At 43.1% G+C, this 12372-nt stretch overlaps 1 protein-coding gene across 1 annotated transcript in view; it reads right to left on the bottom strand.

The window, feature by feature from the left end:
- NMNAT2 (nicotinamide nucleotide adenylyltransferase 2) overlaps window positions 1-2718 on the bottom strand; it is a 162943-nt gene extending 160225 nt beyond the window's left edge. The window contains exon 1 of the mRNA XM_004372901.1: window positions 2408-2718. Coding sequence (XP_004372958.1) covers window positions 2408-2492 — 85 coding nt within the window. The 5' untranslated portion in view covers window positions 2493-2718. The remainder of the gene's footprint in view (window positions 1-2407) is intronic.
- Between the last annotated feature and the right edge of the window lie 9654 nt (window positions 2719-12372).

A 12372-nucleotide genomic window follows, 5' to 3' on the forward strand; every position in this document is an offset into this window, starting at 1 on the left:
GTGGGGTTGTTAACCAATGTCATAAAACAATATGTGTACTACTGTTTCATGAGAAACTATTTGTTCTGTAAGCCTTCACCTGAAGTACAATAAAAAAAGAAAAAATAAAGTTCAAAATTTATCATAAGCTCAAGGAATCCCATAAGAAATCCTACCAAAAATAGTTTAATATGTGTTGTGTGTTCCTGATCTTGTTTTCTTTTCACACAAGTTTACGCTAAATCCTTCACTGGGTTGTAAGCTTCTTAAGGCCGCATTGCACACACCGTATCCTCTTCCCATGTCACTCTCTAGATTACACTTAACTAATGGATGCCCCAAAAACTTTGTTGACAGACATTCTCCCTTGGTCCTCAGTTCCAACACCAAGCAAAGAGTCACTGCTGTCAAGAAGTCTTCTTTTCACTTATCCTATTCTAAACTCTCCTGCTGCAACCCGCACTAATTTCTATATATTCATCCTCAAAGCTGCTGGAGAGTGGCTGGTCAGCATCAACTGAACAAAAGCCTTATGAGTTCTACCTAACTCTCTTCAGCTGCAAGACTGAATCCTTGGTTCTCAATCTACATCTGCCCTTTTGCAATCCCAAACAAGCAGAATTAGTCACACTGTCAGCCCCAGGAAGGAAGAAGTACCTGCTGGTTGACTAAAGATTCCTAGAGCCAAGGAGTTCCAAAGGAAAGCTCATCCTTGCCTGGCCAGGGTAGAGGAATGAAGTACCTCAGCGTTAAATGACTAAAGAAAATATGGAAAGAGAGGAAAAGAAGGACAGCAGGGAAGACAACAGAATCAGGAGAAAGTGACAGTAGAGCGCTCCCAGGGCACTGATATTCCCCTAGTAGACTGAGACCTCGCTGGTCTACCACAGTGCTTGAACGAACGTCTTTATTTAATAGACAAGTTGGCATTAGTTTCTTAAAATAATACTTTAAAAAGCTGATGGAATGGTGAGGAAGGGAGGTCACCATCCCTGGACCCTGTAAAGGTGCCCACCTGATCTCCTCTTTGCTTACAGTGGTTCTGTATTCCTTTCACGAGGTTTTTTTTTTTTTTTTTTTTTATAAGCAGGTCCTTTCCACCATACCTTTTCGGTTTACCAATACTTGTGGCTTTCATTTAACAGCGCTTGGAGAGCTCCAGCAATCCTCAGGCTCAGGGTAAACACGTGTGTCCGCAGCCAGCTCCGGCGCGCCCTGTGTTTCAGCACCGCCGCCTCTGGATAGCGCCTTGCTGGCCTGCCGGGTCAGGGCCTGCCACCAGGTCCTCGTCAATATCCAGCCCACTCTCTCTCCCCTTCTCGTTTTCCTCTGTCTCGGGAAAAAGTAACCCCCAACTTCTAACCTCTCCCCAATTCTTGCTTCTAAAGTGACCTCCATGTCCCTCCTTCAGGGTCTAAACGCGCACGCCCCCGCGCTTCTGGGTCCTATCAGAGCAAGAGCGAAGCCGCATAGTTTCCACCCGTGACGCGAGATCTCCGACAGGCACAGACAACCTTTCCCTGCCACCGGATCCCAAACTAGCAGCCAGGAGCTCCTGCTCGCTCCCTCTCGCTCCACGCCTCAAAGCCCTCAAGAAACAAACGCGCGATGATGTGCGCGCCCCCCACCCCATACGCACACACTCATACACACACTCGCACGCAGCAAGGCCTCCCGGTGCCATCACCGGCCTGGGCAGAGCCTCAGCCAACTTGGGCCCGGATTCAGCAACACCGGCTCGCGAAGGGCTGCCCGCAGCAGCCGCCCCTCCCCTCCCCTTCCTAGTGAGCGGGTCCCCACAGTCAAATCCAGGTGGCCAGGGACCCCCTCCCCATTCGCCTCGCGCAGACAACACACGGTCCATAACCCCCAAACATTCGCGCCTGGGGCCGCCCCGAACCATCAGCCAAACCCTAAATTAATCTCCTTAAAGCCCTAGCTCCCTTCACGAGTGTGTGGTATGAGAGTGTGTTTGTCTCCAAGGCGTATACATCATTTAACTCCTTCGAGCTTTCTGCCCATCCTAAACAAACAGCCGGTTACCTCCAACACCCTCTCCTCTTCCCCAAGCCCCAACCTCTGTCCGTAACCCGGTCCCCGCCGGCCAAGTAGCCGCACCGCCACACTCCAGTTCCCAAGCCTCGAACCCCCATCCAGCTTAAACCGACACTCATCTCGGGGCCCCTCCCCTCCCCCATCCCCTGGCCCCCAGCGAGTCCGGTCTGGCTCCCGCAAGTGACGCCTCGGAAATGCATTCTGCGTCCCCTCGCCGGAGCCATGAATAGAGAGGCTGGCCTCCCACCACCCGGATCAGCCGGGGCACCCCTCCGGAGGGGCACACGCCTTCCTGTTCAACCGCGCTGGAAAACACAGGTTCCAGCATGGGAGAAGAGCGGAAGCAGCCTCCGGGGTGGGCGGGAGGACTCACCGAACATCTGAATGTGCCCTTTGGTGATGGGATTGAAGCTGCCGCAGGCAAGCAAGATAACATGAGTCTTGGTGGTCTCGGTCATGGTGCGTGTGGGCCCCTCGCGCTGGTCCGGGGGTCGCCTCTCTTTTTGCTTTTTGTGTCTCGCTATGTCTGCGGAGGGAGAAAGGAAGGCGAGGCTCCGGCGGTGGATGCTGTGGACTCCAAGGAGCCGCTTCAGACGCAAACCGCGTCACTCCCCGCCTACCCTTAACGCTTGCAGCCCCGGCAAGATCCGAGGCTGCTTTGTATGGCTCTCCTCTCTCCTCGGTATTCTTTTCTCTCTAGCTTCTTTCGCGTCTCTCGTCCTAGTTCCACACTCCACCCTCTCTCTCGCCCCCGTCCCACTTCACACCGTTACTCTCTCTTCCTTAGTGTTCATCTACAATGCAAGACGTGATACCCAAGCCCAGAGCCATAAACATTTGTATTTTGGTGTGAGCTCTTTCTATCTCTTGCTTCCATATGATTTAATTTTCCTCCCTCACGCTAACATTTTTCTGCCCCCCATCTACTTTCTTTAACATTTCCAACCCCCCAAAAGAGTTTGATCTTAAGAATTGTTTTCTTTCTTTCTCAGTGTTACATCTTAAGTAAGAAATTGTTCATTTCAGTAGTAGTCATTTCTCTCTTTTTGCCACTTCTCTGATGATTTGCAACCATTGAACTGAGTTCAGATCTTGACCTAGTGGTTGCGGAGAGATAGGGGGAACCTGAATCCTTGCTTGCTCTAGTGGGCTTTTTTTGTTGCTGCTGCTGCTGATGTTGTTGTTGCTGTGAACTGAAGCAATGCCATCAGACTGAGAGAACATGAGTGGAGCAGTTACTAAAGCTATATTAGAAAACTGCTGTGTTCCTATATAAGCTATCCAAGTTGAGCCAAAGATTGGCCCATTCAACAGGTGTTTCTTGAGTGCTCACTACGTGTTAGGTGCTATTATAAGTCCTGACGGTAAAGCAAAGTCTCTGCCCTCATCAAGTTTACACTCTATTGGAGGGATATAGACAATAACAAAGAAAATATTAGATGACAATCAATGCAAAGCAAAATGTAAAGTAAGGTGACAGAACTTCTAGAGAGTGACTAGAAGAGAGAGGATCACTTTAAATTAGGTAATCAGAAAAGGCCTCTCTGGGGAGGTGACATTTAACATGAGATCTGAATGCCGAGAAGGAGTTGCTATTACAAATATTACAAATATGGAGGCAGGTAAGTGTTTAGTTAGGAGCCTGGTGATGCAATGGTTAAGAGCTTGGATGCTAACCAAAAGGTCAGTGGCTAGACCCCACCAGTGGCTCTGTGGTTGAAGAAAAGACCTGACAATCTGCTCCGATAAAGATTACAGCCCAGGAAACCCTACAGGCAGTTCTACTCTGTCACATGGGGTCACTATGAGTTGGAATCGGCTTGATGGCACACAACAACAAGGGCTTAGTATGCTCACAGAAATGAGAGGAGGCCAGTGTGGCTACAATGTATGGACGAGGGGAAGTGGTAGGAGAGATTGGAGAGGAGATCAGGCCTGTCAAGTCGGGCTTGTAGGCTGGGGTAAGGGGCTTGGATGTTTTTCTAAGTGGAATAATTTATAGTGGAATAACAATAGGAAGCTATTGCAGCTTTCAAGCAGAGGAGTGACATGTAATTTACATTTTTATAAAATACTCGCTGCTGAGTGGAAAAGGGGTGCAAAAGAGAAGGCATGGAAAGCATATTTGGGAGGCTCTGGTAGTAGTCTAAGCAACTGGAGTTGAGCCTTGGACCAGGGTTTATAAAGGTGGAGGTGCTGAGACGTAGATGGTCTCTTTTGCAGGTAGATTAATTTAATTGGAGAAGGAGGGAAAGAGAGAAATCTAGGAAGATGTCTAGAAATTTGACTTAAGCAAATGAGTATATGGTTGTTCCATTGGCTGAGAAGAGAAAAATGGGGGAAGAGAAGATTTGAGGGACAAAGTCAAGTGTTCTACTCTGATACAGTAAATAGAGCTAATAATTCTCAACTCAGAAGTCCACAAGTACAAATATTTACCTTTCCTGGGCTTGAAAGTCCTTGGATAAATTTTTACCTCATACTAGTGACTTGATCATTGTTTCTTATCCTTGAGCATATAGTAGGTATGCAATAAATATCTGTTCAATTTTGATGATAGTAAATCAACCCTGCTATGCATAAAATTTCTAGTTTAAATACAAGATTCCTAAGAACTGGTGTGCTCTCACAAGGGGGTTTGTGTCTTCCCTGGAAAAGCAAGGGTTTTAAAGAGGGGCTGACTTGCATATGAAACTCTGACAGTTACTAGCTGTATGACCTTGGGTCATTAACATAATAATATAGATGTTGTTAACTGCCATCAAGTCGGCTGCAGAGTCATGGCGACCTACGCACAATGGAACGAAATGCTGCCTGGTCCCATGCCAGCCTCGTGATTGGTTACAGACTGGACCGTTGTGATCAATAGAGTTTTCACTGGCTAATTTTCAAAAGTAGATTGCTAGGCCTTTTTTCCAAATCTGTCTTAGCCTGGAAGTTCTGCTGAAACCTGTTCAGCATCATAGCAACACAGGAGCCTCCACTGACAGACGGGTGGTGGCTGCGCATGAGGTTCATCAGCCAGGAATCAAACCTGGTTTCCTGCATGGAGGGTGAGAATTCTACCACCGCCCCCAACATAATTATAGTTAAACTGTAAATATTTATTGGGTGTCCGCCATGATCCAGGCACTGATTTGCTGTTGTTGTTTTTAGGTGCTGTCGAGTTGGTTCTGACTCATAGTGACTCTATGTACAGCATCCTCCAGTCATTGCTATGTTTGAGCCCATTGTTGCAGCCACTGTGTCAATCCATCTCATTGAAGGTCTTCCTCTTTTTTTGCTGACCCTCTGCTTTACCAAGCATGATGTCCTTCTCCAGGGACTAGACACTCCTGATAACATGTCCAAAGTATGTGAGACATGTCTCACCATCCTACCTTCTAAGGAGCATTTGGCTGTACTTCTTCCAAGACAGATTTGTTCATTCTTATGGCAGTCCACAGTATGTTCAATATTACTCACCAACACCATAATTCAAAGGCATCAATTCTTCTGCCATCTTCCTTATTCATTGTCCAGCTTTCACATGCATATGAAGAGATTGAAAATACCATGGCTTGGGTCAGATGCACCTTAGTCCTCAAAGGCACTGATTTAGGGGCTGTGGAAAAAAACAAAATCCATGCTTTAATACAGTTTACATTCTAGAGGAAGCCAACAGATTCATTAAACACATGAACAAATATAATGGTAATAGGTACCATTAAAAAAAAAAATAAGTAGGGTAAGAGGAAAAGAATGAAAGGAAAATATTCTTACTTAAGGTGGTCGGGATGCCCACTTCTGATAAGATGGTATTTGAGCAGAGACTAGAATGAAGTGAAGGAATGTGTCATTTGAATATCTGGAGAAGGACCGACCAGGCAGAACAGTAAAAGCAAAGGGTCTGAAGAGCAAGAGTGCTTGGCGTTCAATAAGGACACCAGTGGCTAGAGAAAAGAAAGCGTAAAGTGGTTAAGGGATGAGACTGAAAAATAGGACAGGTCACGTAAGGCTTTGTAGGTGCTGGTAAGAGCTTTGGCATTTTTGCTGAGAGAGATGGGAAGTCACTGGAGGGTCTTGGGTGGAGGAGTGACACGAGCTGACCTAGGTTTGGAAAATATCAGTCTGGCAGACGAAATAAATTTAGAAGTCATCAGTATAGTTTATGTTTAAAGTCATGGGATTGAATGAGGTCACATAGAGAGTAAAAAATAGAGAGAGAAGAAAAGAGGACCTCAGATTCTACCTGGGGGCACACCAAATTAATAATCATGGTTGACATTCATTGGGTATCCCTAGAAGCCTACGCAGTCTAAGCCCTTTACAAATGTTAACTCATTCAGTGTTCTCAGTAACTCTATGAGTTGATGTAATTGTATCCCATTTTATTGATGAGCATACCGAGGCACAGAGGAATTAAATAACTTGTCCAAGTTCAGGCTGCTTGTATGTATGGAGCCAGGTTCAAACCCAGGTAGCTTTACTCAAAGGCCCTTCTTTTGATCCAAGGCTACTCTCTTACCTTGGTTCCCTGCTTTCCTATACTAACCACATCATAAAATCAGGATAAGAACACCCACCAAGCCACAGGCATATGAAGATTAGAGGTAATATATGTAGAATACCTAGCATGTAGTTATGGTCAATACATGGTAGCTGTTTTATAAGTGAAAGAATGAGAGTTCTTAGCAGAGGTTTGAAGAACAGACTGAGAATTGCCTCACCAGGTCGTCAGCTTTTTCCTTCCTCTTTACCCGGCAAAAATGGAAGAGTGAGCACCAAGAGTCAATGCAACTTGCTGGAATGACTGGACATTCACTCAACTCTACAAATTAATTTGAATAAAAAGAAAGAAAAGATTTCAATTCAAATTCCTACACAGAATAGTGCTCAGTAAACATTTGCTGACGAGTTGAGTAAATCTTTTTACCAGCCCAGTGCCCAGAGAGTAGCAATGAGTTGTAGATTTGCAATATAACGCAATAAATATGTTTTTAGTTTTGTATGTTATATCTGAAATAATATTTTAAATTCTGTGTATTAGATTAGTTGGTTGTGATCCTAGTAATCTCTTGTAATTTTCTTTATGCCTGTCTCTAATTCATGTATCCCCAAAGAGTACTCTGGAATTAGAATTTGGAAAACATGAGGAGCAAGCCTTGGCTATGCTACTTGCTTATTATGTGGCTTTGGCAAGCCTCTGTTTTGTCAAATGAAACTGTGCCTACCTCTAGGCTGCTAAGATATATACGTATATAATATTTTGTGAAATAACATAGAGCCTGGCAGATAATACACTCTTAATAAATAAATACTAGCTATAACTATTATCCATAAAATGGAGATACTGTAATACACGTCCCAACTGCTTTACAGGGCTGCTGTAAGGATCAAATAAAACTATGTATGGGTAAAAGGCTTTCTTTTTAAAGCATACTGTCAGCTTTAGGTCAAACTCCACAGTTTCTATTGTTTTTAGGTGTTGTTTCTACTAACGAGTTGGTCAAGATGTTTCTAGAAGTACCAATCATAGATGGTAATAGCTTTGGGAATGTACCAGTAGTCTTTATATCAACAAATCAAAACAAATAGTCAAAAAGCATATTAAGAAGCAAAGATTCCAAGGCCAGTTCATAATATATAGAAATCAACTCTTGCATAATAGATGTACCTTTATATATAGAGAGATCTGTTCTCAGGAGTGCTTATTTTAACTTAGGTAGCATAATTTGGTACAATATTTCAATCTTCTGACAGCTGGGTAATTGCTTTAGGCTGAAAAGAAGGATCCAAAGTAATTCTGCCACAGTCTAAACCTTAACAATTCACTCCAACCAATTCAGTTCCCTAATGGCCCAACGCAGGCAGTCCAACCCAGAACCTTCCCTGCTGCAAATACCTGTTCTGATGAGGGCAGGCTTAAGTGTGTGTTGGCTCTCATTTGAAATGCGCATATGTAAAGTCTAGCAGAGTAGATCTGTATACTCATTTACCTCTCTATTTTTCTAATCCAGATTAATCACCTGTTTTCATTACAAATCAGCATAAAACAATTCTATGTTAATGAAGCTGGCTTCCAAGGTAATATCAGGGATTATCCTTCACAAGAAAAGCAAAAGATCCACACATAGAAGTTTCTCCTTCAGTTCCTGGGATCAAGTCAGACATTGAATATTTATGTTTTGCTGGTAAAAATATTATTCTGAGAAAGCCACGCCGCTTTACAGAAATATTTTTCAATTACTGTTGGGATTCTCTAGAGTTCTGTAGACTTGCACGTTCTCTTTCCCTTGCTTTCAGTTTTGTATGTTATATCTGAAATAATATTTTAAATTCTGTGCATTAGATTAGTTGGTTGTGATCCTAGTAGTCTCTTGTAATTTTCTTTATGCCTATCTCTAATTCATGTATCCCCAAAGAGTACTCTGGAACGTCTTCAGGGATAGAACTAAAATGATTGGCATTTGGAGAGGAAGAGATTCTCCCTCTCTTCCACAGTCCACAAATAAACACTTTTACATTCTTGGAATGAATAACATCCCTAAGATCAAGATTCTCACCCTCCCACAGTTCCAAGTCCCAAAAAATCTCATTCAGACTTATAATTTCCCTAATTATTCAAATCATATTTCACAAACCAACTATGTTTCCAAATTTTAAAACCTAGTGATCAATTATAAACATAGCAATATTGCTGGCACCAGAGTGAACGGAAAAAAGTACACAGGTCTTTTATTACCAATAAACATTGCATGCCATTTAAAAATAACAAATTTCTTCAAACATCTCAGATATTTGCCAATTAATTCATCACAGCTTCTTTCAGATATTCAGGGGGAGCCGAGTTATTGTTTTCGTCTTGTGACTGAAGACCTTACTACTCATCATCATAAAGTTTTCTCAAGAGCAGAAATAGGAGATAGAAAAATCCATCCTAACAGCCATCAAAAGAGGTATAGTTGACAAAAAAGTAAAACTGTTGCCTGAAATGACATCTGAGAATATCTCTGCCTCCTTCTGTTGTGTCACCCAAAGGGAAAACACATTTGGCTTGAGGGGGTATTAAATAAATGATAGGGAAGTTAAAATTAAATTTTTTTTTTCCTATAGGTGAATTCTTCACAATTTAGTTAAGACAGCTCTCACCTGGAATTTTAGCATGTTTCTCACACATATTAGATGCAGAAAATAACAGCATTGTAGCTGAGCTACTCTAGTACTTTGCCAGTAATAAGTAAATTAGTTTCAGAGGAAATGGAGGAATAAGAAAAATGTGCACCAATTAGACCTGCTAGTTTCAGTCTTTACAATGCATATTCGTTCTGTTGCTAGAGTTGAAGTGGCTCAAAGTTGATAGCTATGCGCTTTCAGATTTTGTAAGTTGCTTGTGCTATCAGGATGATTTCAGAAACAAACTAGCTTAAGCCAAAGAGGGAATTTATTGACCTATATTACTGGAAGTCTGAAGGGTAGATCTAACTTCAGGCATAGCTGTTTCTGAAAGTTCAAAAAATACCATCAAGACCCTGTTTCTCTTGACATCTCTCAGTTTGCTTTCTCTGTGGTTGCTTTATTCTCACATGTCCCTAAGATCAAGATTCTCACCCTCCCACACCTCTAAGTCTCAAAAATCTCACTCAGACTTATAATTTCTAATTGGCCAAGTGCTTGAAGTGGGGGTGGGGGGTGGGGTGGGGCAAGGAGTTAGAGGGAAGGAAAGTCAGCACCATCCAAACTACTTGGGCTTGCAAATGGCCATCTAAGTTGCATCAATTGGTCCCAGCCCACCTAGAGCAAAGGAGAATGAAGAACACCAAAGACACAAGGAAAATATTTGCCCGAGAGACAGAAAGGGCCACATAAACCAGCGACTTCATCAGCCTGAGACCAGAAGAACTAGATGGTGCCCAGCTACCACCAATGACCACCCTAACAGGGAACACAACAGAGAGTCCCTGATGGAGCAAGAGAAAAGAGGGATGCAGAACTCAAATTCTAGTAAGAAGACCAGACTAAATGGTCTGACTGAGACTAGAGGGACCCCAAGAAAGATGGCCCATGGACTCTCTGTTAACCCAGGATTAAAACCATTCCTGAAACCAACTCTTCAGACAAAGATTAGACTGGACTATGAAACAAAATAATCCTCGTGAAAAGTGTGCATCTTAGTTCAAGCAGATACACGAGACTAAATGGGCAGCTCCTGTCCAGAGGCGGGATGAGAAGGCAGAAAGGGATAGGAGCTGGGTGAATGGACATGGAAAAGCCAGGACGGGAAGGGGGAGTGTGCAATCATATTATAGGGATTGCAACTAGGGTCACATAACAATATGTGTATAAATTTTTGTATGAGAAATTAACTTCAGCTGTAAACTTTCACCTAAAGCACAATAAAAAAAACTACTTGGACTGAACACGATCATAATAGAGCAGGGTAAACAAGTGTGGCAAAATTATGTCGCCAACATTGCTATAAGAAGAAAATTTATAGTATAGACAGAGTTCAACAATTTGTCTTGTTAATATTCAGAACTCCATTTCCTCATAGGTAGTAAACTGAGACTTACTGGTTTTGGTGGAAAGGTAGAAGCTGGTGGGAAAGGAGCAAGGCATTCCAAGGTGAATGTGGTCCTGGACGAATCCAGGATGCTTATGCTGTAGCTTTTGGAGACCGAGAGAGTACAGGAAATACTATTCTGAGAGTAGAGCTTAATAGTCTCGGACTCCAAAATGGACTTCCTTGGTATCTAGAAGCTTGTAAACTCCTTCAGTGTCAATCTCTCTCTCTCTCCCCTACTTACACGTGATTACACGTGATCTCTTGTCTGTATGAGGCATTGGCATCATCCTTCTTTCTGTATACCAGCTTCTCTGAAAAGTTCTTAGCTTCTGCTGCTCCATAAGAAAGATTTGGATTTTCATGGCCCAAGCTGTGGCCTGGACTCTACATGATCTCCAGTTCCCAACATCCAGTAACCTCAGTTTCTACATCTTGGTTCAAGCTATAGAAAGGGGATCCTATTAGCTCCACTTGAATCATGTAACCATATTGGTCCAATCACCAGAGGTCAAAAGATAGGTCTGCCTCTGCCCACCTCTATTGTAAGGGGGAATTTGGCATGTCTAATACTTCAAACGCACACCAACATTAAACCCCACCATGAAAAACAGATCTGGAAACTAGAAGAGGAATGGTAAGGACGGTGTTGTGTATTTCTTCTTACCCCTAACACGGCTGCTTAGAGAAGTAGCTCAGATCAAAAGATTACCCTGACAAGAGAGTGGATGGGATCTTAGATCTACATCACAGGATATGAGGGTCCCCAAAGCAAAAGCTGAGCTCTGGTGGCACAGTGGTTAAAGCGCTAGGCTGCTAACCAAAAGGTCGGCGGTTCGAACCCACCAGCCACGCCATGAGAGAAAAGACCTGGCAATCTGCTCCCATAAAGATTACAGCCTAGGAAAGCCTATAGGGCAGTTCTGCTTTGTCCTATAGGGTCACTATGAGTCAGAATCGATGCAACGACACCAACAACAACATCACTTCCTCCACTCTCTAGACATAATTTTTATTCCCATCTTGAGTTAGATGTCTTAAAAACTAAGAAAAGTGCTGCTCCAAAATAAACTCTAACAGGTATTTGTAAAGCCTGTAATTACAAGATCTGTGCCCCTTTTCCTTCCCTCTTCCTTCTCCCCTCAAGTGCTCTTGTAGTTCATAGCTGTGTTCATTCTTTGTAAGGAAGAGAGTTCCTCCCCTGTTAGCCGGAAGTAAGCATTCATGCCCAAAGCTTTCTATGTATCTTCCTGGAGTTAGGGGCTGGAAAGTTAGAAACTGCATTTCTCAAACTTCCTTGCAGCTAGATTTCTGGATGTTAATTAGATTCTATCAAGTTGATGCCCTCTTGTGAGATTTGGAAGGTGGAAGTGAGGTGAAGGTCATCTTCTTATCGCCATTGCTGCTAAGCAACAATACAGATGTACGTTTGAAGCAAGAATCTACATTCCGGTATCTAGTGACTGGATTCACGGCCACTGAGAGGCAATTTTGACAGCTGACTTCTGGGCTGCAGCTACCCTGCTGTGCCCTTGAAATCAAGAGTCCAGTGGTAGCCGCTAACTTTAGTTTCTGTAGCTCTTCCAGTGAATTTTCTCACACATCTAATTCCTTGTTTTTAATCCCTTTCTGTTTGAAATACCTAGTGTTGTTCTGTTTCCTAAACTGAAATCTGACTGACACATCCCTTAAATGCTGTATCTAGCTGTACCCACTTTCTGTGCAGGCAAGGGAAAATTATATGTAAATGCAGTTATTTTGGAAATGTAAATTCATGCAGTAAGAAATTGATGGAC

This window comes from Trichechus manatus, unplaced genomic scaffold (assembly GCF_000243295.1).
Source record: "Trichechus manatus latirostris isolate Lorelei unplaced genomic scaffold, TriManLat1.0 scaffold00021, whole genome shotgun sequence".
NCBI lineage: Eukaryota > Metazoa > Chordata > Mammalia > Sirenia > Trichechidae > Trichechus > Trichechus manatus.